The sequence below is a fragment of the Pristis pectinata genome, chromosome 5 (genome assembly GCF_009764475.1).
Source record: "Pristis pectinata isolate sPriPec2 chromosome 5, sPriPec2.1.pri, whole genome shotgun sequence".
Lineage (NCBI taxonomy): Eukaryota > Metazoa > Chordata > Chondrichthyes > Rhinopristiformes > Pristidae > Pristis > Pristis pectinata.
Genome location: NC_067409.1, coordinates 75,928,821 through 75,956,157, shown reverse-complemented (window position 1 = coordinate 75,956,157; position 27,337 = coordinate 75,928,821). Strand labels below are relative to the sequence as shown.

Here is a 27,337-nt window from a genome sequence, read left to right as displayed (position 1 = left end):
GTGTTGCATTTGTAAAGACAAAAACAGGACCATTAACAATTTCAGTTGTTTTATTATGGAGAAATTTGCTCATCCATACAATGATTCTGGTAATACTAATCATGATAGGAGTCATCAGAAACAACCTTATAAATCCTAAAGAATGAAACAGTCAAGAATTTCGTAGTTAATCATTTGTAACTAAAAATATTTACTCTTTAGTGTCACTGAGCATTGTAATTTAATCAGTGGCACTCATTTCTTATTATTGAAAACACCACAATTTGTTAAAGTGCTTAATCTTAAAATATGACTCATTAATTGTTCATTGCCTGGTTGTGAATGTTTGTGTAATTTCCTTAAAAAATTACTTCACTTTTGTGACGATCCAGCGCTGGTGGTAGTGTTGTTCCACATGGACCTTCAAAATAAAATCTGCAAAGAAAAATACAAAACATTAATTAGACCAACAAAGGAAGAGAAGGGGGTGGAGTGGGGTTCCTCTGCAGCCACTGATAGACGTAATTCCGTTGAGTATAACTGGCAATTATCTTTAAAATGTGAAAGTCATAAATGGAAGATGTGTAACCTGATATTTCTGGGGCACATTATCACAAGATCACAAGACAAGGGAGCAGAAGCAGGCCATTTGGCCCATCGTGTCTGCTCCAAGGAAAGGGAAAAAAGAAATGAGAAATGGGGAATGGGGGAAGAAAAAAAAACTATTCTTATCCCAAGTTCCGGCCTTATCCCCATATCCCTTGATATCCTGACTATTGTGATATCGATCTATCTCCTCCTTGAACGCCCCCACTGATCTGGCCTCCACTGCTGTACATGGCAAGGAGTTCCACAAATTCACCACCCTCTGGCTAAAGAAATTTTTCCTCATCTCTGTTTTGAAACTGTACCCTCTAATTCTAAGATTGTGCCCTCTGGTCCTGGACTCACCCACCAAGGGAAACAGCCTAGCCACATTTACTCTGTCCTTTCCTATCAATATTTTAAATGTCGCTATGAGGTCCCCTCTCATTCTTCCGTACTCCAGTGAGTACAGTCCAAGAGCCGACAAATGCTCCTCATACGTAAGCCCTTTCATTCCTGGAATCATCCTCGTAAATCTCCTCTGAACCCTCTCCAACGTCAGCACATCCTTCCTAAGATGTGGGGCCCAAAACTACGCACAATATTCCAAATGAGGCCTCACTAGTGCCCCGTAGAGCCTCATCAACACTTCCTTACTTTTATACACTATACCTCTCGAAATGAATGCCAACATAGCATTCGCTTTCTTTACCACCGATCCGACCTGGTGGTTAACCTTTAAGGTATCCTGCATGAGTACCCCCAAGTCCCTTTGTACTTCCGTGCTTTGAATTTTCTCTCCTCCTAGATAATAATCTGCTCGCTTAATTCTGCTTCCAAAGTGTACAACTGCACATTTCTCAACATTGAATCTCATCTGCCATTTCCTTGCCCATTCATTAATGAAACTAATTTGATTAGTGTGTTAGATGGAAACTTAAGCATAGAACTTTTCATGTTGCTTTATTTTCTGGCAGGGAAGTTGCAGTCAAAACTAATTTTTTTGCTTGAGCTCTGAGTCATCATTTTCCAAAATGGCAATAAATTAAAACTTTTATGCGCAGTATAAAAGTCATACAGCATGGAAACAAGCCTTTCAGTCCACTGTTCTGCAAACATCAAGCATCCATTTACACTAACCCTATTTTGTTCTTCCCATATCCCCTTAACTCTCCCCAGATTTTACCTACTCTTGAGACACAAGAGGCTGCAGATGGGGAATCTGGAGCAACAATCAGCTGGAAGCAGCAGCCAGCTTCTTCGTTCCACAGTAGATCTAGACACACAGCATCCTAGCTGCTGCTGCTTGACCCGCTGAGTTCTTCCAGCTGATTGTTTGTTTTACCTACTCTCTCAGGGCAATATACAATCGACAATTGACCTACCAACCTCAATGTCTTTGGGATGTGGGAGGAAACTGGAGCACCCGGGGGAAACCCATGCGATTATAGGTGAAGGTGCAAACTCCACACAGACAGGATGTTAGGATACAGAATGTTAGGATAGGGGATGAGGTATATAGGAACATGTCTAAGATAGTATGTAGTGAAGATGGTAAGAAGGATAGACAGGTGGAAAGCCAGGATAATCTGCTGAACAATAGAAGTACAACAAAATTAATAGCAGATACCGGACTAAACGTACTATATTTAAATGCACATAGCATTAGGAATAAAGTAGATGACCTAGTGGCACAACTACAGGTTAATAAATACGACATTGTGGCAATCACCGAGTCATGGCTTTATGATGGATGTGATTGGGAACTGAATGTCCAGGGGTACACAGTGTATAGGAAGGATAGGCGGGTAGGCAGAGGGGGAGGTGTGGCCATGATGGTTAGTAGTGATATAAAATCAATAGAAAGGAAGGATATTGGTTCAGAGGAGGTGGAATCCTTGTGGGTGGAGCTAAGAAATAGCAAGGGTAAAAGGACAATAGTAGCAGTCATATATAGGCCCCCTAATAGCAGTCAGAAAGTGGACGATAAGTTGCAGTTTGAGATAGAAAAAGCATGCCAGAGTGACAATGTGAAGATAATTATGGGGGACTTTAACATGAGGGTGGACTGGGAAATCCAGAATGGCGGTAGTACTCAGGAGAGTGAGTTTGTGGAACGTCTAAGGGACGTTTTTCTAGAGCAACTTGTTGAAGAGCCCACCAGGGGATCGGCTGTTTTGGATTGGGTGCTGTGTAATGAACTGGAGGTGATTAGGGAACTAAAGGTAAAGGAACCACTGGGAACCAGTGATCACAATATGATTGAGTTCAGTTTCAAGTTTGAGAAGGAGAAGCTGATAACTGGTGTATCCATATTTCAGTGGAACAAAGGAAATTACAGTGGTATGAGAGAGGAGTTGGCCCAAATTGATTGGAAGAGTAAGCTAGCTGGAGGGATGGCAGAGGAGAAATGGAAGGAATTTCTACAGGAAATAAGGAAAATGCAGGATAGATATATTCCAAGAAAAAAGGTTTTGAATGGAAAAAAGGCACAAATGTGGATAACGAGAGAGGTGAAGGCTAAAATAAAAGCAAAAGGGGCGGCGTACAAAGAAGCAAAAATTAGTGGGAAAACAGAAGACTGGGAAGCTTTTAAAAACCTGCAGAGAGAAACTAAGAAGGTCATTAGGAAAAAGATGAATTATGAAAGGAAGTTGGCGGATAACATTCGAAAGGATACTAAGAGTTTTTTTTAAATACATAAGGAGTAAAAGAGAGACACGGGTTGATATAGGACCAATTGATAACGGTGCAGGAGCTATTATAATGGATGATAGAGAGATGGCAGAGGAATTGAATGAATATTTTGCATCGGTCTTCACCGTGGAGGACATCAGCAATGTGCTGGTTAGTCAGGAGTCTCACGAAATGGAACTGAGTTCAGTTAAGATTACTAGGGAGAAGGTGCTAGGAAAACTAAATGGGCTAAAGACTGATAAGTCTCCCGGACCAGATGAGGTGCATCCCCGGGTTCTGAAGGAGGTGGCTTTAGAGATAGCGGAGGCATTGGCGATAATTTTCCAGAAATCGATAGATTCCAGCATGGTTCCGGAGGACTGGAGGGTCGCAAATGTAGTTCAGTTGTATGAGAAAGGTGGGAGGCAGCATAAAGGAAATTACAGACCTATTAGTCTGACGTCAGTGCTGGGAAAATTATTGGAATCTATCCTCAAGGATGGGGTTATGGAATACCTAGAGGCGCAAGGCAAGATAGGTCCTAGCCAACATGGTTTTGTGAAGGGAAGATCCTGCCTGACCAACCTATTGGAGTTTTTTGAAGAAATCACAGGTAGGGTGGCTAAGGGAGAGGCGGTAGATGTTATGTATTTAGACTTTCAAAAGGCCTTTGATAAGGTGCCTCACAAAAGACTGATTAATAAGATGAGAGGTCATGGAATTATGGGTAGGATAACAGAATGGGTGGAGCATTGGCTGGTTGGCAGGAAGCAAAGAGTGGAAATAAAAGGATCTCGTTCTGGTTGGTTACCGGTTACTAGTGGTGTGCCGCAGGGGTCGGTGTTGGGACCGCTCCTTTTTACCTTGTACATTAATGATTTGGATAATGGAATAAATGGTTTCGTGGCTAAGTTTGCGGATGACACCAAGATAGGGGGAGGAGTAGGGAGTATTGAAGAGATAGGAAGGTTGCAGAGGGACCTAGACAGTTTAGGAGAATGGGCAAGGAAATGGCAGATGAGATTCAATGTTGAGAAATGTGCAGTTGTACACTTTGGAAGCAGAAATAAGTGGGCAAATTATTATCTAGGAGGAGAGAAAATTCAAAGTATGGAAGTACAAAGGGACTTGGGGGTACTCGTGCAGGATACCTTAAAGGTTAACCACCAGGTCGGATCAGTGGTAAAGAAAGCGAATGCTATGTTGGTATTCATTTCGAGAGGTATAGTGTATAAAAGTAAGGAAGTGTTGATGAGGCTCTACGGGGCACTAGTGAGGCCTCATTTGGAATATTGTGCGCAGTTTTGGGCCCCACATCTTAGGAAGGATGTGCTGACGTTGGAGAGGGTTCAGAGGAGATTTACGAGGATGATTCCAGGAATGAAAGGGCTTACGTATGAGGAGCATTTGTCGGCTCTTGGACTGTACTCACTGGAGTACGGAAGAATGAGAGGGGACCTCATAGCGACATTTAAAATATTGATAGGAAAGGACAGAGTAAATGTGGCTAGGCTGTTTCCCTTGGTGGGTGAGTCCAGGACCAGAGGGCACAATCTTAGAATTAGAGGGTACAGTTTCAAAACAGAGATGAGGAAAAATTTCTTTAGCCAGAGGATGGTGAATTTGTGGAACTCCTTGCCACATACAGCAGTGGAGGCCAGATCAGTGGGGGCATTCAAGGAGGAGATAGATAGATAGATATCTAAATAGTCAGGGTATCAAGGGATATGGGGATAAGGCCGGAAATTGGGATAAGAATAGGTTTTTTTTTCTTTCCCCCATTCCCCATTTCTCATTTCTTTTTTCCCTTTCCTTGGAGCAGACTCGATGGGCTGAATGGCCTGCTTCTGCTCCCTTGTCTTGTGATCTTGTGACAGCACCCGAGTGAGGATTGAACTCGGGTCACTGGAGCTTTAAGTCAGCAGCTCTACCAGCTGCGCCATGTGCTGCCTGTGTACAGGAATTGAAATAAGTTTTATAACAAAGTGCCAAGTAAACTACTTTCCCCATGATGTTAAAAACTACACACCTAGCAGTAAAGTACATTTCAATCAAATTATGTTACGTGGTACGGATTTATTCCTTCTTCCCAAAAGGAAGATTTAAGGAAGAACTGTCAGAGCAGAGAGAGATACTTTAGCCCAGGAGATAACTGTGACCCGTGTAAACAATTTTATCCGGTTACTTCAAATCAAGTGGTATTGGGCATGAAATTTCCTGGCACTGTTTCTGTAACCCCCCCCCAAGGTTACTGTCGTTTAATTTTCATCCATCTTAATAAAATCAACCAAGTGGCATTTAAGGATTGACTAATACTCGATTAGAATTGATTGATAATGTTGAAGAGAGGTTGTGCACACAAAGGTGACCAGAAATTATAGGACTAGAGAGGAGAGCTTGGGAAGAAGACTGATAGAGCAACTGAGGCCTGAAGTTTGGGTGCATTTCCCTGCAGAGACAAGAGCATCGCTGGCAAGAGCAACATATGTCAGAGTGGCCCAGAGAGAAGAACATCTTGTAAAGGGATGAGTGAAATGAGGTAATGTGGCCTAGGCCAAGCAACAGGTTGCTGAATCAGGCCTATCATGCAAACTTAGCGTGCCCAGATATTCAAACACAGACATTTCCATCCTACAGCTGTTCTAAACTAGCTGTTCTAAACTAGCTATTCCTGCTATACTAATACAGAAAGCAGCAGTTTCCATAACATTTCAGACATTTTCCAGATGATTCTTCATTTTCAACCTGCATTTTAGTGGCCAAAAGCGAGTCATATTCATCTGGGGAAATTTAGTGAAGCTATTTCAATTAACGAAACATCTCGTTGATGGATTTTGATAGTTTGATTTCCTTTGTTACCAAAATCCACTCTTTCTGCTGATTTGGGCTGTCAGACATTAACCCAATTTTTTGTGTGACTTTGGTCTAAGTACTCAAACATGAAACCAGGTCAAATGAAAGCATCAGTCATGTAATTGTCTCATTAGGGTGAATAATAAGTTTCTTAGACTTTGTGCAGAACTCAGTCGGGCACAAAACAACAGTATTGATGCAAGAGTAGAAATGAATTTATTAAAAAAAACTGCAAATGATTTTATTCAACGGTTAAGATTAAAATAATTTACTTAGAAAAATGATTAATCCTTTACACTAGAATAGTTAAGTGTTTTCCCCTGTAATAATCAAAAATTATGACGACAGCAGATTAAAAAATCATCCAATGATGATCATCCACTGCAAACGCATCTCCATGAGGAGATCTCAGAACTTCAACCAAAGTTGGCTTACTTTTAGGAAAGGCGTCAAACTTCTTTATTCCCATGTTTCATAAATGCCTGTGCATACCTGGCAAAGTGCTAACCAGAGCACAACATTCACCCACCTGAATTCTGTAGTGGCATTTGAGATTTTAGTATTGAACTCTGCAACTGGCACACCCCTTGCAGCTACCTGAGGAGCAAACAATGCTGCTGGATAGACGATTGATGATGTCCCAACCTGAGTAAACAATTCCAAGATTTATGTGAGCATAAAACCTAACTTACATTTTACTGAATAGCAAGTTCAATTAATGCACAGATTTATTTAATATAGCAAACCAGTAAACTTTCAACGTTGAGATTTAATTTGCTGTAAAGATTCATGTGCCCAGTTTAATGAGGAAGTTGGTAAAGCAATTTTTATAGCACTATATCAGACACTGAACCCCAAAGTATGGATTGAAGTTTTTAAAAAAATCTTTCAAAGACTCAAGCAGAAGTTAAACATCTTACTACTCCATCACATCCTTACCTTTCCAGATGTTGCTACATTAACTGGCATCGTTTCTACTCTCTGCCTCATAGCTTTGTGCCTTCACTCAGACCAATATTTTGGTTCCTACACGTTGAATTGGACTAAAAAAGAAAGCCGTGCCACAGTACAACTGTGAATGATCTATTCACAGACTCTTCTTTGCAAGCCAGAGGAAACCCTAAATATATAAACCCTCATTAAGGAGTTAGTCCCAGACAGACTTTGCAGGAATTTAGAAGTCATTTCCTTAGCATTAAATCAGTTCTACATTGTATCCAAATCCAGTGAGCAACCTGAAATTGCACACAGAGATTTAGAGATCCACATGCAGAAATCACTAAAGACCGTTTTTCTTGTAACAGTCAACAACTTTAAAAGTTTAATGAAATGTTGACTTTTTAAATCTCACAGGGGCTAGAATATAAAGAAGTGCAAATTATGCAACAATTGTACAAATCTCTAGCTAGTTCCCATTTAGCATTCAGTTTGTATACTAGGAGGAGGTATTGACTTTGGACGATATGGAAGTCTGCTTCACCAGAACAATATCACAGCTAAAATATGAGGAATGATTGTACAGGCTGGGGTTTTATTCTTTTAAATATGGAGAGCACAATTTTTGTAGACTGAAACTATCCTGGGCTGGTCTAGATGATGCATATTGTTGAATTTAGAACTAGGATATCAGTCATGTCAGGAAACATTTGTTCGTATAATAGGTAGGAAAAATCTGCAATTCTTCTGTAGTCTCCCCCACTAAAAGCTGTCAACAGTCAGTTAAGAAGTTCAAAGTTGAGGACTGATGGAGTTTTGTCATTGAGGGTTATGCAAGCAAGGTAGTAAATGGAATTAAGAGATACAAACAGCCATGATCTAATTAAATAGCAAAACAGACATGAAAAGAGGCAGAGTGACCCATTTCTGGTCTCGTGTTCAAGTCCAAGAAAGGAATTAAGAGTTGTACAGCAAGTAAACAGGCCATTTGGCCCACCACATTCACATCGACTAGTGGACACCAATCTGTATTAATCCCATCTTCCAGTACTTGGCCTGCAGCCTTCAATACCTAGGTAATTTAAGTGCTAGGTAGACCCTTCTTAAATACTGTCAGTGACTCTGCTTCCACCACTCCCCCTGGCAGTATGTTCCAAGTACCCACCACTCTGATGACAAAGATGTCCTTCAAATCCCCTCTAAATCTTTTACCCCTTACCCAAAGTCTAAGTCCTCTAGTTTTGTTCACCTCTGATAGGGGGAAAAGTTTCCTGCCATCTATCCCATCCATAATTTTATAAACCTCAATCACGTCACCTGTTAACTTCCTCCTCTCCGGGGAAAACAGACCTAGCTTCTCCAGTCTCTCCTCATAAATGAGATGCTCCATCCCAGGTAACATCCTCATGAATCCCCTCTGCACCTTTTCCAGAGCTATAAAACCTTTATATATTGTTTAGGTCTCCTCACAAATGGCAGTCCTAATCTCCTGAAAAGTTATTTATAATTTTCATTTACTAAATAAAATCAATCTTTGCTAATTATTTTCCTCAACATTTTAGTTGGCTAGAGGCAGAAAAGTATATCTGCTTTGTATGGTCATTATTCTTGGAGTAAAACCAATGACCCAATTTGAAAAAGTGCACAAAATATACACCTAGTAGATGAAATTATGAGATGACATTGGTGATACCAATTCACTAGCACCTCTGGCTGAAACAAGTAAAAAAAAAGACAAGTAAAAACTCTTTATAGGACATTCTACTTTGTCTGGAATGCCTTAAAAGATGGGCTCTACACACCAAATTTTAAAAATCTGTTACATCAATGGCTGTCTTTTCAGCAGCAATCTTTGTCAGTGATGAGAGGGGTCACATTTGTGTTTCATCATTTCACAGCACATCTCAAATAAGGAAGGCAGCTTGGCTAACGAATGAATGAAAAAAGGCCTTCCCCTGTAGCAGTTTTCTATCATACCCAGAGAACATTCTGACATGAGAAAAACATTGTTGGATAACCAGTTCAATTCTGGAAAAAACATCCATTTCTAATCTGTATCAAAGTGTTTATCTTTCCTGTAGCCTACAAGGGGTTTCGCTTCCAAATGAAGATTACCCCAAGTCCCTTTTTGAATTAATAGCTGGCCAACCAAAGGATTAATGTTCCTGGATATGATTATTTTTCATTTAAACAGTGACTGTTTTTTTTGTTAATTTGTGTTTTAAGTATATTGGATAAGAAACCATATAATTTTGGTACAAGTTTTATACCAATTTTGTGATTTTCTTTCAAAAAACATCTTTAAGCCACTGAAGTGTAGCATCTCAACAATCAAACTTCTGCATTATCAGCCGCATCAGGATACAAAACTACCAGGTTAACCAGTGAAAAGTGAGCCATTTACTTTTGTACTATTCATAGTTCTAGTGCATTGGGCAAACAGAGGCTTGCTATCATTTCCATTGAGCATATCACATTCCAAAAGACAATCCTTCCTGTGGTGTAGTGTAAGAAAATATCTACTTGCCAAAAGACAAAGGTCACAAATCTCTAGTTCCTTGTTCACTTCCATCAGGACATCTGAATCTAGAGTCTCTCCAAACCACACAACGTGCGGGCGAAGCAGACCATTGCAACCCACCTCTTCACACCTAAAAATATATAGTGTGTATATATATATATATTTATATATATAAAATGTTAAGAATTCTATGGTTAAAGGAAAAAGGAAGTTTATTTCATCTTATGTCAATGAATATGACCACAAATTAGCAGATGATAACACAGCACACAAGAAACAGCAGGGAAGAGCAGGACAAGGACAGAACACACGTCCAATCTTATATGATGGAACGGTCCAGCACCCAAAACTTTAGATATTTAATTATTTCTTTGTTGTGCATTTACAATACACTCCGTCATTGATTAACAAAAATAATCAATTGTAATGACCATGAGCACCCTCTCCTGCTCTTCTACACTTGTTCCCATCTACCACACTCTTCTTCATCAGACTTAATGCCCTCACATTGAACTTCTCATTAGATTCCACTCAACACCTTGGGATAATGAGGTATTGTGATGATCGCTGTGAATCCCAGCTAAGCTCGTCTTTCCATAGGATATGTGCAGCAACCTTTTGTCTAGTCCCACTTTAGGTCCCTTATCTCATCTATTTTTCTAGTAACTGGTAACTATTGTCCCAGGTTCCTGCTCTTCCCCAAACCAAAAAAACAAATAAATCTTTGCTGCCTTATAAATTCCTGCTTTATGCTGGAGAAACAAAGGACTGCAGATGCTGAGTTCCTCCAGCATCATGTTTTTCATCCTGCTTTATGCTCATCTGACTTTTTTCTTCCTCAATTTCCTTCTGCCCATTTCTAGAAATGGGGATAGAATATTGACCAATATCCACCATAAGCCCATTGCAATCAACTCCTATTGTTACCATGACTACACATCCTTCCACTTTACTTCCTAGATTCTATTTCACCAATTTCCCAATCTTTATAATTTGATTATGCCAGTTTCTGTAACTGGCATTTCTAGTTCCTTTTTCCTCTGCCAAGGATTCCTTTCCACTTTGGCTGACTGTGCTCTCAAGTTTGTACAATTTCCCCACAGTTCTGCCTCACCGCTTATGCTTTCTTCCAGACACTTGATGGACTGAACCTTGTCCTCACCAGCAATCATGTTTAACAATTAAACTCTGACACATCCAGTACAATACCAAAATATCTTCCCCTCCCAGCATTCCAAAGAGGCCATTCACTCCGTAACCACTCTTCAATTACCCTTGCATTCTCTCAATTTTCAAAGCAGCACAGGAGGTGTAACACATATCCTTTCAATGCCTCCCCATTGTCCAGGATCCCAATCATACCTATTAGAGAGAGTGACTTGTACTTGGCTCAATTTAGTACACTATGGTTGTTGATCACAACTTAGTCTCCTCGAGACTGGGGTACCAAACTCACAGATGACCACTTTGTATGACAACTCCAGTCAGTTAACATCACCCCAAGCTTCAGTTTGCCTATAATTTTAATTCTTCACCCTATGTTCATACTGGTTCCTGTTCTCATTTTCTTTCAATGAAGCTCAAAGAACAGTACATCATCTTTCAATCAGGTCCTCTGACACTTCCCATATTAATGACTTGGATGTGAGTGTAGGAGTTTACAGATGACACGGAAATTGGTGGTGTTGTAGATAGCAAGGGATATAGTCCAAGGCTATAGCAGGAAGTAGATCAGATGGAAAAGTGGGCAGAGTATTGCAGATTAAATTTAATCCCGATAAGTGAGAGGTGATATATTTTAGCAAGTCAAATGGGAGTAGGGTATATACAGTAAACAGAAGGGCACTAAGGAATGTCCATGAACAGAGCGACCTTGGGGTTCAAGTCCATAGTTCCCTGAAAGTGGCAACACAGGTAGACAGGGTGGTGAAGGTGGCATATGGCAAATTTGCCTTCAAAAGCCAGGGCACAGAAATAAAAGTTGGGACATTATACTGCAACTTCACAAAACATTGGTTAAAATTGCACTTGGAATATTCTGTGCTGTTCTGGTTACCACACTATAGCAAGATGTGATTATGCTGGAGAGAGTGCAGAGGAGATTCACCAAAATGTTGCCTGGATTGGAGGAGCTTAGTTATGAGAAGAGATTGGATAGGCTGGGTTTTGATGACTCTGTTACTTATTTTCTCCTTTAATACTGAGTTACTTGACTTGACCCATTATTATCCTCTCTTACAACATCATCCTTCATAATTAAGTCACTCCTGCCTTCCACCCTACTACAGATGTTCCTTTCTCTGCACTTTTGTTCTTGTCTAAAATCAGTCACATCCCTAACTTTTACCAGTTCTGATGAAGTTAACTTTGTCTCCCTCTGCAGATGCTAGCTGATCTGCTAGTACTTCTAACATTTTCTGCTTTCATACCAGATTTCCAGCATTCATAGTATATTAAACAAATTGTGATTTCTTGCAGATGATGCCCTCATCTTTATCCTCCAGGCTATGTATTGTTAATCAGTATTTGACCAAAGAAACGATACACAAGGTCTCTGCCAAATCCATTCTTGGAGGTACGCAAAAACATTGATAGATGTCACAAACCTGAAACACAACAAACTGAAGCAGAAAATTGTTCTAGCAGAACATTTGAAAACTGTATTGATCCAAACTAATAATAAACAGGTTACTACATTTCAACCTAGACCCAAAACATTGACCACAGATGCTGTCTGACCTGCTGAGTTTTTCCAGCATTTTCTGGTTTTATTTCAGATTTTGTTGCATTTTTTGAAATTTTCATTTACTACATTTCAAAGCATAGTAAGTTCTGCAGGATGTGATAAGATTCTGGAGAACATTTTGTACTTATATCTTAATTCTAAACACTTGATTTTTAAGAATGGGTGGGGAAAAAAAGCTTGATGAATTTAAACATGAAATTTTCAATGGCAAGTTAAACATTTCCTCCACAGATCTACAGTAATTGCATTGACTTTTATCTGTGAAATGTAGTAATTTTACCATCTTTTTGTAAGCAGTACAATGTGTTTAGTGAAACAAGTGCTTCATCATCACTATACACCACAATACAACTATATCTACCTGGGAAGGTTCTCAACTGGGATTCTGGCATCTTCCGTATCGGGATCTGGTGCACTTGAAAGAAAAGAAAAAATATATTTAAAAATCTTATAGCATCATTTTCAACTTCTATAAAAACATTACTTGTTGTAAATTCAACATTTCAGTTTACATCTTGTAAATTTATAGCATTGTTTATTTCTGGTAAACATTGCTTGGTCTAATTTCCAAACAGCCTGTTCATGAAATGTTTCACCCAACCCAAACTTCTTTCAAAATCAATCCAACTTATCAAGGTTAGATATTACAACCTATATAAAAATCTTTAACTGAACAAAATATGCAATATATAGAGAGTAATTCTTACTGATTAAGGCAGTACTTTTCCTCCTTTATGCAAAAGACAATGCAACACTGAAGGAACGCCAAAAATAAATATCAGAGCAGGCTGCAAAATTGATTCCTATCTGCACCATAAATACACCACATGCTTCACAAATATTAGTTCTATTAAGTCATTACCCTTTTCCAGCTAAGGCCGGACAGATTGGACTCTTGTAATTCTCTGATACATTTTTACAGCTTGTGCAACGCGTTTTGAATAAGCTGCCTAAAGGAACAAAATTAAGTAGATTAAACCATAAAGCAAATGTGAATATACCAACTAACAAACTCAATAAACTAATGAATGTTAAAAAAATACATAAGTCAAGCTATAGTACATTGCAATTATATTTGAGGATCACATGGAATAATGGTCTGAATTAAATGTTTTATTTATGCACAGATTTTAAAAACAAATATTTGTCTTTCCTTCAATGAAAAGAGCAATTACTATCCCCGAGACCAAGAGGACAGATGGACCAATACTCATCAACTGAAATGCCAGCACATGTGCTAAACTTAACAGAGGTGACAACTATTTACAGGACCTGGATGTAATTCTGCATCAACTGGAAGCTAAATGGTAACCAACCTTTAGGTATGGGATATATAATCTGATTTCCTAGGGAAGGTTAATGCTCTTTGTCGGACTTGTCAGATGGTAAATCACAATCCACAAAAATATTCTTTGGACTATGTCTACAAGGGACCTGTTAAGTTGAGGTGGCTCCAACAAACACAGAGAGGAACTTGTAAGAAGATGGAGTATATGCCCAAGGTGGAAGCAGATAAAGGAATCTACAAACCAAGTTCAAGTAATTACACAAAAGCACATCCTGATGCAAGTTTTGTTAGATGTGCTTTTAGGTCAATATTTACTAAATTTTCCACAATCAATTTTCCTATAATAACGTCACAATGTAGTTGAATGTTTAGTCATCAGGTGATGCTGGAGCATGTTTGTGAAGCTTTTTGCAACTCCATTGAGATGGCACATAAGTATTGTGCCTCCAGTTGTCATGATGGTCAATGCAAGATTAAAGAACAGCAGCTGGACACACAGCAGCCTTCTGGACTAGATATCGAATTCTAGAACTTCAAAAAACTCACCTTTTCTCTATCAGAACTGGCCATTTCTGCTGCAAGTCATCCATCTGTGATATTGGCTCACTTTTTCTCTCTCCTTTAGTACAGTCTAATTTGCTGGGTATGTCCCCCAGCCCTTTATTTCTCAACATTTTACACTTTGTTCATATTATCACTCTCCAACTGCCCCTATTAATCCACCGACAAGAAGACCCCTACAACTGATCCTCACGGCAACCCTAGCCTCAGCCTGTCACAGATGTTCCTTTTGCCCTATCAGCCCCTCCCTTCACCTTCTCTGTAACTTAAAACTAACTAGTTATTCCTATTTCACAGTTCTGTAGAAAGGCTTTCAACCTGAAATGTTAACTCTGTTCCTCTCTCCATAGAGATCAAAACAGAGTTAACATTGCTACTTGTTCTGATGAGCATTTCTAACACTTTTTTTTATTTCAGATATCCAACATCTACAATTTTTCTTTTGATTTTCACCTTCGAACAAGAAATATCAACTTTACATGTCTGCAGTGAGTCATCTGTATTTATGACGACAGTTAAGCAATTTTGACCCAGCTGGGAAGGTTGACGGTATTTTTGCACAGAATAGTGCAAATCGCCAAGCAATCCGTGATGATTTGCAACTCACAATAAAGCTCTTGCACTCACAAACTGTTATTTTCCTTTGAGTACACCAATAAAAAGGACAGGAATTCTATATTTCCAGTAATTTCTTGATGCATTATATAATTTAACATAACTATAACTGAAGAAACTTTGTTCAATGGTTATACACCCTTTCAATTAGAGTAATTGCTGTTTTTTTTAATTATATATTAACATTATGCTCACTCACGTGCTGCTGCCTGTGAGGCGGGAACCAGAAAAGGGAGGAAAACAGTAAAAAGGTAACAGGGAAAAAAAAATCAAAGTTCATACCTTTAATTTGTAATTATTAGAACAGTGAAGATTTTATACATGTAACATACTTGTTTAAATCTAGATTATAAATTTATAATAATATAAATAGTAGGAGGCTCTGTCCTGTAATACCAATGAATTTTCCAGACCCTAGTACATCATCAGGGTCATCAACCTCATTATTAAAGTAATTAAACTCCTTACCCCTCTCCAAACACAGACATAACGAATTAAGAGCCTAGACAAAAGGCAATGCCTACAATCATGGCTTTCAAAGTACAAAGAGGTCACATACCATGAATTTCATAAATATTTTTTGATCCTGCTCTTTTGTGAAGCTCGTCAATGTTCTGAGTGATAACCACAACTTTTCGGCCTTGCTTACTCAGTCTAGCTTCGCATTCAGCAATAGCAATGTGTGCAGAATTTGGGCTTTTACTCAGCATCAGTTCACGACGGTAGTGATAGAATTCCCATACTCGAGAAGGATTTCGTGAAAATGCTTCTGGGGTAGCCAAATCCTGTTAATGGAAAGAAGTGCACGTGCAGAATTTTCCCCATTTAAGAAAGTACATCAAAACATGTATTAACTAGCATATTCAGCCCTTGAAACATAGGTAATTTTGTACTGTTTGAATTTGTGGGCCTGGAAATTTGGAAGGGACAGCTTAATGGCGAATGGAATCTCTTTCAGTGAATAAATTCTACATCAGAAGATCATGATTAGTTTGACATACTTGCAGACTAATGGAACATTTTACAGAAATATGCCAATGAATCCATGCCAAATTTTAAACTACACTGGTGGAAAGAGAGATTATGAACATTTCACAACTCTTTCAGAACACCCTAAACACTTTACAGCCAATGAACCACTTTATGTGCAGTCATTGTACTCTGTAGCAACCATACCCAACAATATACTGTTTTAGAAATGATAATTGAATGAAATATTGGCCAGAATAATTCCCCTGGGAAATGTTTTTTTAAAAAAAGTCCACTTCTTAGAGCAGATGGGGCCCACTAACATCTAATCCTGAAAGACAGGATCTCTAAAGATGCAGCACACCCTCTGCACTGCACTAGAGTTTAAAGTCTAGATTTCGGTGCTCATCTCTGGATTGGATTTGAACCCACAATATTCTGATTCAAGAAGCAAATGAGCCATGGCTGACATTCCAAAGGTATGCACCATGGAGCAAGAAGGCAAAATTTGGACATACTCACTATGTGTAACAAGTATTTGCATGCAAATTTCAACCTCCACACAAAAATGTTATAGTTATTTCCAAACGTGCAAGGAACTTACACACCATAAAGTAAGTGGTTAATAAGATTTGCTGTCTTGATTGATACAATGCAACACAAAATATTGGACTGACTTTACAATGGGTAGGCTTTAATGGATCACAACCCAGGCAACAAAGTTGAAAGCTACCCTGCATGTTTTTTCAAGCAATGGCCATGAAAAAACACGTCAATTATAAATAAAAACAGAAAATGCTGGAAATACTCAGCAGGTCAGGTAGCATCTGTGGAGAGAGAAAGAGAGTTAATGTTTCAGCTTGATGCAGATTGGGTAGCTGAAGTGTATGGTGGTCATCCCAGCAAAAGAGGGGCAGTTTAAATTTTTATTGGTACTTGTGTTTTTTTTAATGCTCAACAAAATGGTGGGTGTTGATGCTAGGGAATGTAGGTCTTACAGTTCTTTTCCTTCAAGAACAGAAGTACGATAAGCTTCTCTCTGTAATGGTATGTCTTTCAATTCTATTAGAGCTCTGTCCCAACGTGAATTAATCATAAAAACCCTTCTTGGATAACTCACAATTTATTGCAAAATTTAGGCAGATGTACATTCTGAATCTAATGGATAAAAGGTCAGGGTTTATCAAAAATTACTAAGTGGAGAACACTATAGATTTTAAAGAAGCAGTCAGATCTAGATTTAAAGTAAACCCAAGACTTACAAATACAATGAATTGGCAACTTGTCCTCTATCACCTGCACTAAATATCCGATATAGTAGAGAATATAGGTTCAACGTAACACTGAATGGAGTATCCACTTGAAAAATTCATTTCCATTTACTTTAAAGGAATTGATTTTTAGAAGCAGAATACAAGAGCACAATACGATTGTTTAGACAAATTTCTTCCTCAACGTCTTAAATTGTATAGGGGAAATCAGCTACCGTCATAAAGAAATCAATAATTTCAACTATTAAAATGAAATGTCTAACTGTAAACTTGACACAAATACCTGACAATATGAAATTGAAATAAGAACAAATGCCAATATAAATAAAACATTTGCATAAAGCGTGCAAGATATCATTAATATTTGGAAGCTTTTGGAAGACATTACCATTTTATACATGCTGTCTTTTGCCAGTGCTATTTATTACATTGAAATTCAACTCAACACCTCATTCCCGACTGTAAGAGAATTGAATGAGCCAAGTGAAACAAATGCCCAAAAGCAAATTAGCACCTCTTGGTCATGCAGTCAGTTTGTAGTTTTAAATGCAATGAAAGATGCATAATGTCACTCCTCAGTAACAAAGTAAATAATGTATTAGTTCAGCTAATCATAGAGCATTGCAATAGACCATGAAATAAAATGGAACCTGCAACATTGGTAGACATTTTTTTGTGTTTTAAAGCAGCACCTCCCCCCCCGCCTCCCAAAAGGTTGCTGGCATTAAAAAAAAATGCAAGCAGTTTATTATCTTTTAATAAAAAATAAAATTTAGGTTTTTTAGCTGGGCTGTTAGCTAATGAACCACAGTCATCCTCAGGCTTCCAGATCTGGGTTGATAATCTCTTCTCACAAAGGTAAGAATTGGTATCATGTGTTGTTAAATGTGCCTCTGGAGCACAGATTATCAAATACATTATAATGAACTGCCTATCTAGATATCAGCGGGTATTAAGGATTAGAGTTTGTTGACCGAGAATATAATCAAATGCATAGAAGCCTCTTGCACTATATTTACAGGAACATACCTGGGCTTGCCATTTTCTCCAGAAACCACCTGCTCCACGGAAGGTGGGGACTCCACTCTCAGCACTAGCTCCAGCACCTGTTATAATGGTTATATGCTTGGCTTTTGCAAAGACTTCCCGAAATGCAGCCAAATCTAAAATAAACCAGAAAAAAAAATCCCAATCAGGACATTTTAATTACCGTCCAACAAAAATATTAAGAATAATTTCACAAATCTGCACTGATCAAGCGCTGCAGATTAAATATTCAAATTTGGGTTTGCTTTCTAAATGTTTTTAGCCTAAGCTGCTGACACGTTTTCAGTAACAGAGGCTTGTGGGTTGCAGCAGATTTAAATCTAACTCATAATACCAAAAGACTTCCTTAAAATTATTACTTTATATTCATCTACAGTACGATTTAAATGGGTTAGACTCCTTTGCTCAAGCACTACTTCAACCAATCTCTGCTATATGGATGCCCTCTTGCAGAGATCAAAAATCCAAAATTAAAAGAAAATTTGTATTTTTGTAGGAACTTTACCGTTATGTTTGGAAATAATGCTGAAACTTCAAATAATAGACCTACTATCCTTAAATTGAAGTGGTTTGGGGAAAAAAAAAGAGGATACAACTATCTAGAAAAGCTGAATGGGTTGAGAGAGCAATAACTGTATTGCAAAGGGAATAGAAGTGTCCAAACTAGTAGCCATAAATATCATAGACACTAAGAGAATCATACAGCAAGGAAAGAGGCCCTTCTGGCCAATACCGACCAAGGTGCCCCATCCAAACTAGTCCCATTTGCCAGGGTTTGTTACATAACCTTCTCAACCCTGCCAATCCCTGTACCTGTCCAACTGTCTTTTAAAAGTTGTTATTGTAGCTGCCTCAAGTACTTTCTCTGGCAGCTCATTGCACAAAGCTACCAGTCTTTGTGTAAAAACAAAGTTGCCCCTCAAGTTCCTACTAAACCTGTCCCCCCTCACCCTAAACTTATACCCTCTAGTTCTTGATTCCCCAACCATAGGAAAAAGACCGCCCATTAACCCTATCTATGCCCCTCATGATTTTATACACCTCTATAAAATCACATCTCAGTCTCGTATGCTCTAAGGAATAAAGTCCTAGTTGGTCCAACCTCTCCCTATAACAAAGTCCTTCAATCCTGGCAACATCCTTGTAAATCTTTTCTGCACTACTTCCAGTTTAATAATATCTTTTCTATAGCGAAGCAACCAAAACTGAACACAATACTCCAAGTGCAGCCTCACCGGTGTACTGTACAACCGCACCTTGACCTCCCAACTTTTATATTCAATGCCGTGACTTATGAAGGCCAGCATGCCAATAGCCTTCTTCACCACCCTGGCTACCTCTGACTCCACTTTCAGTGATCCATGTATTTGTACTCCAAGGTCCCTCTGTTCTATGATATTCCCCAATGTCCTGCTGTTCACTGTGAAAGTCCTACCTGGATTTGGCTTTCCAAAACGCAACACCTCGCACTTAACCAAATTAAACTCCATTTTCTATTCCCCAGCCCACTTACTTAGCTAATCAAGATCCCCCTGTAATTTTTGATAAGCTTCTTCATAGTCTACTGTACCACCAATTTTAGTGTCAAAATTTCAGTAAGGAATTCAGGAAAAAGTTCTTTACACAGAATTTGGAATGCAGCCGTGTTGTGAATCACACAGATGTTTTTAAAGGAAAGCTAGATAAGTACTGTATGTGTGAAAGATCAAAACATTGTGTTTAAGATAGGGTGGCTCACTTCAAAGATAATTACTGGCCAGGAACTCTTACGTTTGAATTATAAATATTTATGAGATAAATTACACAGAAATGAGACCATCTTCCTGCCACCCCCTCAACTGATAGAAATGAGAATAATGATGGCATATTGAAGATTCTGAACTTATCTTCAACACTGATGCAGAATAAAATGGTCTTTCATGACCTTCAAACACCTCAAAAGTGTTCTTACACCCAAAGTGTTTTAAGTGTAGTAGTGTTTTAATACCATAAACAACATTATAGTCTAAATCAGTTATCAAACAAATAAATACAAAAATAATAGGGAAATGGAATATATGCATGAATAAATTCAAGGTTCTTTCGTTCCAAGCCATGAGTCATGCAACTATGCAGTAGAACTATTATCTGATCCACATTTAAGCTTTACTGGGATGTGGTACTGATGAATTTATCCTCAGCCATCCATTTATGCAAACATTTTATACCAAATAACTGGGCATTAAATTACAAAATCATGATTCCAATCTCTACTGGCACACTAAACAATTTTCAGAGAGTTTCAAAGAATGATTCTGAAGCAAATTTCTGAGTTAGAAATCTAAATGTGAAACGTCTTGAATTATAATATTTCAAGGGGCACCAGCATTCAACTTAGATGTGCTGCAAATTCTGACCAAATACATACAAGGCAAAAACGCTGATCTTTTGTACATTTGTTTCAAGTTTCATTCAATAATACAGTAGAGGTGGAGAGAACAATATTACAGTTTCATAATCAATATTTTTATTTTCTATGTTAAAAGGTACTGTAAAGGAAATTTTAAACCTTTAAAAAATGTCTTGTTAGGCCTCAGTCATTGGAAAAAGAGACAAGAAACCACAGAGGCTATAATCTGGAGTGAAAAAAAACAAACTGCTGGAGGAACTTCGCAGGTCAGGTAGCATGTGTGGAGGTAGAGGAATGGGTAACATTTTAGGTCAGAACTCTGCATCAGGACTGCAACTGTCAATAAAGGATTTCAATTGAATAGAGTTGTTAGAAAAATGGGTTCACCTTTGCATCACTGTTGTTGAAATGAGCTTCAAAAGCACTGATTAACAAATACAATAGAATGAAATACCCATCTAGGTACCAACATGCACCTAAGATTACATTTAGTTGACAGGGAATATTTTCAAATGCATTAAAGCCTCTTCTAAGTCAGAGGTTTATCAGAATGGTACCAATGATAAAGGATTTCAATCAGTTCACATTTTCTTATCTGAATCCTGGCTCCTTAATCCATTCAGTTGAATTTGTCAATCTGTACTACACCATTTCATCTCTTCATTTTAAGAAACCTTAATCACATTATCCTCAAATGTACACTTCTCTAAAGTATAACTGAGTCCATCTGGCTAACTTAAGTGTTTGAAACTTGAAGTTACAATTGCAGCACTAATCTACAAGGTTTATAATGCTTCAGCACTTGATACCCAACCCCTATCACACCTCCAACCACCCCCCAACTTTCCCGTAAAAATTTCTAAGCAGCAATTTTTATAGGCTTCAAAGTTTAATTGTACTTTGTTCCTCAATGAAGTACCTACCTGAACTTGGGCGCATTATTTCAATTTTGGTCATCCAAAGCTTGGAAGATTGCTTAAGGCAATTGCCCACCTGTGGAACAAGCTTCCTGGTGGTAAACTGAAGAATCATTGCAATTATTGGCTGATTCTGGAAGAGAAATTATATTTTGTTTTAAAATATGCAGGAAGCTTCACATCCGCTCTGTCCTCAAAAAAAATGAGAGGTGGATTTTACTACGTCATAATTCACAAGAGGAGGAGCTCTATATCTGGGACTGATGTACAACACCTTTACATTTGTGTGGTTACACCAGATAACCCCAGACATGAATAGCAGAAGCACTGCATTGCCACCTTTGTATTTGGAAGTCCAGTAGAAGTGAGCGTAGGTTCATGGCCCCTCCTGAGAAGCTGTAGTTCTATACTGCAGTATATTTAATTTTCCATTTGGACATCAAGTATCCACATTTGCCATGAGCTCCAAAATCATTTAATATTTAAAAAAAAAATCTTTGTTCATCTTTCTAAAGGATCTGAGCTCTACTGGCTATCCCTAATTGTCCTTATACTACTACAAAAGTTCCATTCAAGGTATTCCTGAAATACTGTTGTGCAGGGAGTTCTAGGCTTAGATCCAATGATTAAGCAGGAACGTTGAAATATTTCTAAATCAAGCAGGGAACCTGAAGGTTGCAGTGTTCCCATGTTCTAGCTGCTCTTGTCCTTCTTGGTGGTAGAGGTCGCAGGGTTGGGAGGTGTTATAAGAGTAACCTAATAGATTAACTGCAGTGTATTTTGTAAATTGTACACACTGCAGCCACAGTATGCTGATGGCAGACAACGTTTTGGGCAGTGGATGGAGTACCAATCAAGCACTCTTATGAGACACAAGAGAATGCAGATGCTGGAATCTGGAGCAACAGTCTGCTGAAGGAACTCAGCAGGTCAAGCAGCTGGGGGAGAAAGGAACTATCAATGTTTCGGGTCAAAACCCTACACAATACTAAGCTTGTGTATGGTTGGACCAGCATCCATTCAGGCAAAGGTATTCCAGTCAAACTCTCGACTTGTAGCTTGTAGATGGTGGAAAGCAGAGGGTGCTAAAAGCCAATTCTCATAGTGGGAATCTGACAGCACAGCATTGTTCCATCCACACAGGTCATTAAGAATGATACCAAGAATGAAAGGGTTAACGTGCAAGGAACATTTGATGGCTCTGGGCCTGTACTCACTGGAGTTTAGAAGGATGAGGGGGGATCCCTACCAAATATTGAAAGGCCTGGAATAGAGTGGACGTTGAGAAGATGTTTCCAGTTAGTGGGAGAGTCTACGACCAGAGGGCAGAGCCTCAGAATAAAGGATGTCCCTTTAGAAGGGAGATGAAGAGTAATTTCTTTAGTCAGAGGGTGGTGAATCTGTGGAATTCATTGCCACAGACGGCTGTGAAGGCCAAGCCTTTAGGTACATTTAAAGTGGAGGTTGATAGGTTCTTGATTAGTAAGGGCATCAAAGGTTACAGGGAGAAGGAAGGAGAATAGGGTGGAGAGGGAAAAATAAATCAGCCACGATCGAATGGCAGAGCAGACTCATTGGGCCATTTGGCCCAATTCTACTCCTATGTCTTATGGTCAAAGAGTCATATAGTACGAAAGCATGCCTTTCAGCACAACCAGCCCATACCACCAAGATGCCAGTTTCAGCTAGTCCCACTTGCCCACATTTGGCCCATTTCCCTCTAAACCTTTCCTATCCATGTACCGGTCCAAGTGCCTTTTAAGTGTTGTTATTGTACCTGGCTCAACCACCTCCCCTGGCAGCTCATTCCATGCGTGCACCACCCTCTGGGTGAAAAAGTTGCCCCTCAGGTTCCTATTAAATCTCTCCCCTCTCACCTTAAGCCTGTGCCCTGTAGTTCTCGAGTCTTCAACCGTGCAATAGCACCCTTGACATCTCCATGCTTTGCACGGAGCACTTCACGCTCAGCAGCGTTCCCAGGAGATGGAAGCCAAGGGCTCAATGCAGGCGTCTCCCAGGAGAGGAAGTCGGCCAAGCCCACCGGCTGGGTGCAGGTTTGCCAGCAGTACCGTGAACCCAGTGACCTGGCCAACACCAAACCGCTGGCACGGAGGATTGGGAGGCCTCCGCGGACGTGCTGGCGGTCACCACCTCCAAGCTGGGACGGGAGCGGACCCCGCGGCCTGCAGCCCGACCCCTCGCCCTGCAGCCCAAGCGGCCTCTCCCCCGGGGTGAAGTTACCGACACGCGTCCACCCGACACCGGGCTCACCTGCACTCCGAGCTGGCGATGACAGCAGCGGCCCACCGTGCCTCGCCAACCCCAGCGCAGCGCCTGCGGCTGGAGCTGGAGCCAGCGCTCGGCGCCGGCCAGGGCGAGCGCCCCCTGCAGCACCGGCGGTCCACTCCTCCCGCCGCAGCGTGGGACGCGGCACGTCGTGCGGACAGCCCGGGCTGCACGCAGCACAGGGTCGACGCTGGTTGGTACATGCAACATCACACACAGAGTACACACCAAAGTCATGCAAAGTGAGGCACTGCAACCCAAAAGTACATGTCTAGTTGGAAACGTTTCTTATATAACGAAAGCACACACTAGAAAAATGCAGACACAAGAGACTGAAGATGCTTGAATTTGTTGCACGGACTAGAAACTTTTAATATATTACAAATGCATTAGTGGTTTTACTTTCTGCACAGGTCTTTTATACCGCACTTAAGAGCGTTTGCAAGCACGTATTCCGTGATATTTGCAGCACACTGCAGCGTTTTATTACACGCCAGCCCTTTTTCAGATCGTTTGCGGCGATCAGAATGGGGCGGATGGGTTGTTTCCTGGAGCAGGGACAGGTTGCCAAACGGAGAAAGGACTGGGGAGTTAAGTGTTGGTAGGAAGTGGATTGTTGGGAGGATCTTAGATTGCTGGGTGAGGTGGTGGCTGTGGGGTACTGGAGGAGAGGAGGTCCAACGACAGGAGAGATCGAAATTGAGAGAAGTCGGGGTAAGGCGTGAGCTGGAGGTTGTAGGCAAAGGAGACATTACCGAAGCCCACCCGTATGTGGGTGTGAGCGTTTGCACGCTGACGTGTGTCTATAGGCACGGCCACTTATCCGTGTTATTGTCCATGTAATAGAACTTGATCTTCAGTTCTCTTGCACCCTTGTCACTGGACTAAGACCTCACTCTCTCAAGCCTATGCACAACAGCCATTGCATATTAAAAGAAATCACAAAATCTCCTTACACTCTAGGAAGTTTGGGATTTGGAACATTATTGACAACCCCAACAGTCACAGCTCTGCTGTCATAGCCTGGGATCTTATATGCGCCAGTGAGACATAATAGGCAGGAGATGGCCAGCTAAAGAGCAAAGCAGTGGGTACACCTATCTTCAGAAGAGCAAACTGGAAGGGGAATATTATCTTCATGGGATGGGGTTTCTATGTTGTCTCTGCAAATCTCCCTGTGGTGTAAATAAACGTCTTATGACCTGCAGCTCACTCTAACACAGAGCCAACACACTACAGTTGTCAGTCCATACATCCCAGCCTTGCACCTTATTGTCTACCTGCACTGCACTTTCTCTGTAGCTGGGACACTTTACTCTGCATTCTGTATTGTTTTAGCTTGTACTACCTCAATTCACTGTGTAATGAATTGATCTGTATGAACAGTATGCAAGACAAGCTTTTCACTGTACCTCAGTACAAGTGACAATAATAAACATAGAACATAGCACAATACAGGCCCTTCGGCCCACCATGTTGTGCCGACTAAATCTCGCCTAAGACTATCTAACCCCTTCCTCCCACATATCCCTCTATTTTAAAACCCCCCTTATCTAGTAATCTCTTGAATTTGACCAGTGTACCTGCCTCCACCACTACCCCCGCAGCACATTCCATGCCCCAACCACTCTCTGGGTGAAAAACCTTCCTCTGACATCTCCCTTGAATTTCCCACCCATTACTTTAAAGCCATGCCCTCTTGTATTGAGCATTGGCGCCTTGGGAAAGAGGCGCTGGCTGTCCACTCTATTCCTCTTAATATTTTGGACACCTCTATCATGTCTCCTCTCATCCTCCTTCTCTCCAAAGAGTAAAGCCCTAGCTCCCTTAGTCTCTCCTCATAATGCATACTCTCTAAACCAGGCAGCACCCTGGTAAATCTCCTCTGCACCCTTTCCAGCACTTCCACATCCTTCCTATAATGAGGTGACCAGAACTGGACATAGTACTCTAAGTGTGGTCTAACCAGAGTTTTATAGAGCTGCATCATTACCTCACGGCTCCTAAACTCGATCCCTTGACTTATGAATGCTAACATCCCATAAGCTTTCTTAACTACCCTATCCACCTGTGAGGCAACTTTCAGGGATCTGTGGATATGGACCCCCAGATCCCTCTGCTCCTCCACACTACCCAGAATCCTGCCATTAACTTTGTACTCCACCTTGGCGTTTGTCCTTCCAAAGTGTACCACCTCACACTTCTCCGGATTGAACTCCATCTGCCATTTTTCAGTCCAGCTCTGCATCCTATCAACGTCCCTCTGCAATCTTCAACAATCCTCTACACCATCCGCAACACCACTGACCTTTGTGTCGTCTGCAAACTTGCCAACCCACCCTTCTACCCCCTCATCCAAGTCATCAATAAAAATCACGAAAAGTAGTGGTCCCAGAACCGATCCCTGTGGGACACCGCTAGTCACAGCCCTCCAATCTGAATGCACTCCCTCCACCACAACCCTCTGCTTTCTACAGGCAAGCCAATTCTGAACCCACACGGCCAAACCTCCCTGGATCCCATGTCCTCTGACCTTCTGAAGAAGCCTACCATGTTGAACCTTGTCAAATGCCTTATTAAAATCCATGTAGACCACACCTACTGCACTACCCTCATCAATCTGTCTGGTCACCTCCTCAAAAAACACTATCAGGCTTGTGAGACATGATCTGCCCTTCACAAAGCCATGCTGGCTGTCCCTGATCAGACCATGATGCTCTAAATGCTCATCTCTAAGAATCTTTTCCAAAAGCTTGCCCACCACAGATGTAGGGCTCACTGGTCTATAATTCCCTGGACTATCCATACTACCTTTTTTGAATAAGGGGACAATATTTGCCACCCTCCAATCCTCTGGTACCATTCCCCTGGACAACGAGGACTCAAAGATCCTAGCCAAAGGCTCAACCAATTCGAATTCCAACCAATTCCAATTCTAACCCTGGATGTTACAGATGAAGTCAGGGAGGACATTTACTCTGACCTCGAGAAAACCCTGGAAATATTACAGATAGAGAAGTAGTCATTGCCCAAGTGAAGGAGCACCAAAAAGAACTCCTCAACTGTGAGTCTGTCCTTGACATGAGTATCCTCGACTCCATTCTACAGCAAATATCTAATCCAGCCTCGCTACTATCCAAGACAAGCAAGTTTGGAAACGCCGCATGTCAACTGAAAAACCATGAAGTCTCGAGAGCAGAAGTTATCCCTGCTGAAGTTCTAAAAGTTGGAATACAGCAATTTCAGTCATAAATTCGAAGCCTCAACATCCACATCTGGGAAAAGGAGGAAACGGCAGGAGACCTCAAAGATTCAGTGATTGTGTTCATCTTCCAGAGAGGAGACAGATCTGACAATAATAAATACAGCCTGCCACAGGGAAAGTCATCACAAGGACTCTTTTCAACTGCCTCCTTGCTGTGGCTGAAGATGTAACGTGGATTCTGTCCATCTGGAGCCCTAGTAGATATGATCTTCATTGCACAACAACTTCAAGAGAAATGCACATTACAACATCAACCACTATACATTTTTTTATACCTTTCTGTACTATTTTGACTCTGCCATTTGAGATGGATTATGAAGTGTCTTTTTCAAATTTGGCTGCCCTCCATTGTATGCCTATCACATGACAGCATGCAAGCTATGACCAACCAATGGGTCCACAGCAGATCCTATCTCTATCAGGCAAGGCTGCT

General features: G+C 40.4%; 1 protein-coding gene and 1 long non-coding RNA gene across 3 annotated transcripts; one reads left to right on the top strand and one right to left on the bottom strand.

Moving 5' to 3' along the window:
- Positions 1-32: 32 nt before the first annotated feature.
- sirt5 (sirtuin 5) lies at positions 33-23,765 on the bottom strand. 2 transcript variants are annotated; one of them, XM_052015925.1, is made up of 9 exons: positions 23,625-23,765; positions 21,360-21,486; positions 18,030-18,163; positions 15,320-15,545; positions 13,159-13,246; positions 12,658-12,711; positions 9,557-9,680; positions 6,623-6,738; positions 33-414 (listed from the first exon to the last, which is right to left on the bottom strand). In XM_052015925.1, the coding sequence occupies exons 2-9, from the start codon at positions 21,466-21,468 to the stop codon at positions 339-341; spliced, it is 927 nt and encodes a 308-aa protein (XP_051871885.1). In that variant the 5' UTR covers positions 21,469-21,486; positions 23,625-23,765; the 3' UTR covers positions 33-338. The 2 variants fall into 2 exon arrangements, with proteins under 2 accessions (XP_051871885.1, XP_051871886.1); XM_052015926.1 differs by having other exon boundaries at positions 23,231-23,724.
- Positions 9,740-14,717, top strand: LOC127570939 (uncharacterized). Its single transcript, XR_007956427.1, has 3 exons — positions 9,740-12,125; positions 13,463-13,603; positions 14,563-14,717. It is a non-coding gene; the product is annotated as an uncharacterized LOC127570939 (long non-coding RNA).
- Positions 23,766-27,337: the final 3,572 nt, after the last annotated feature.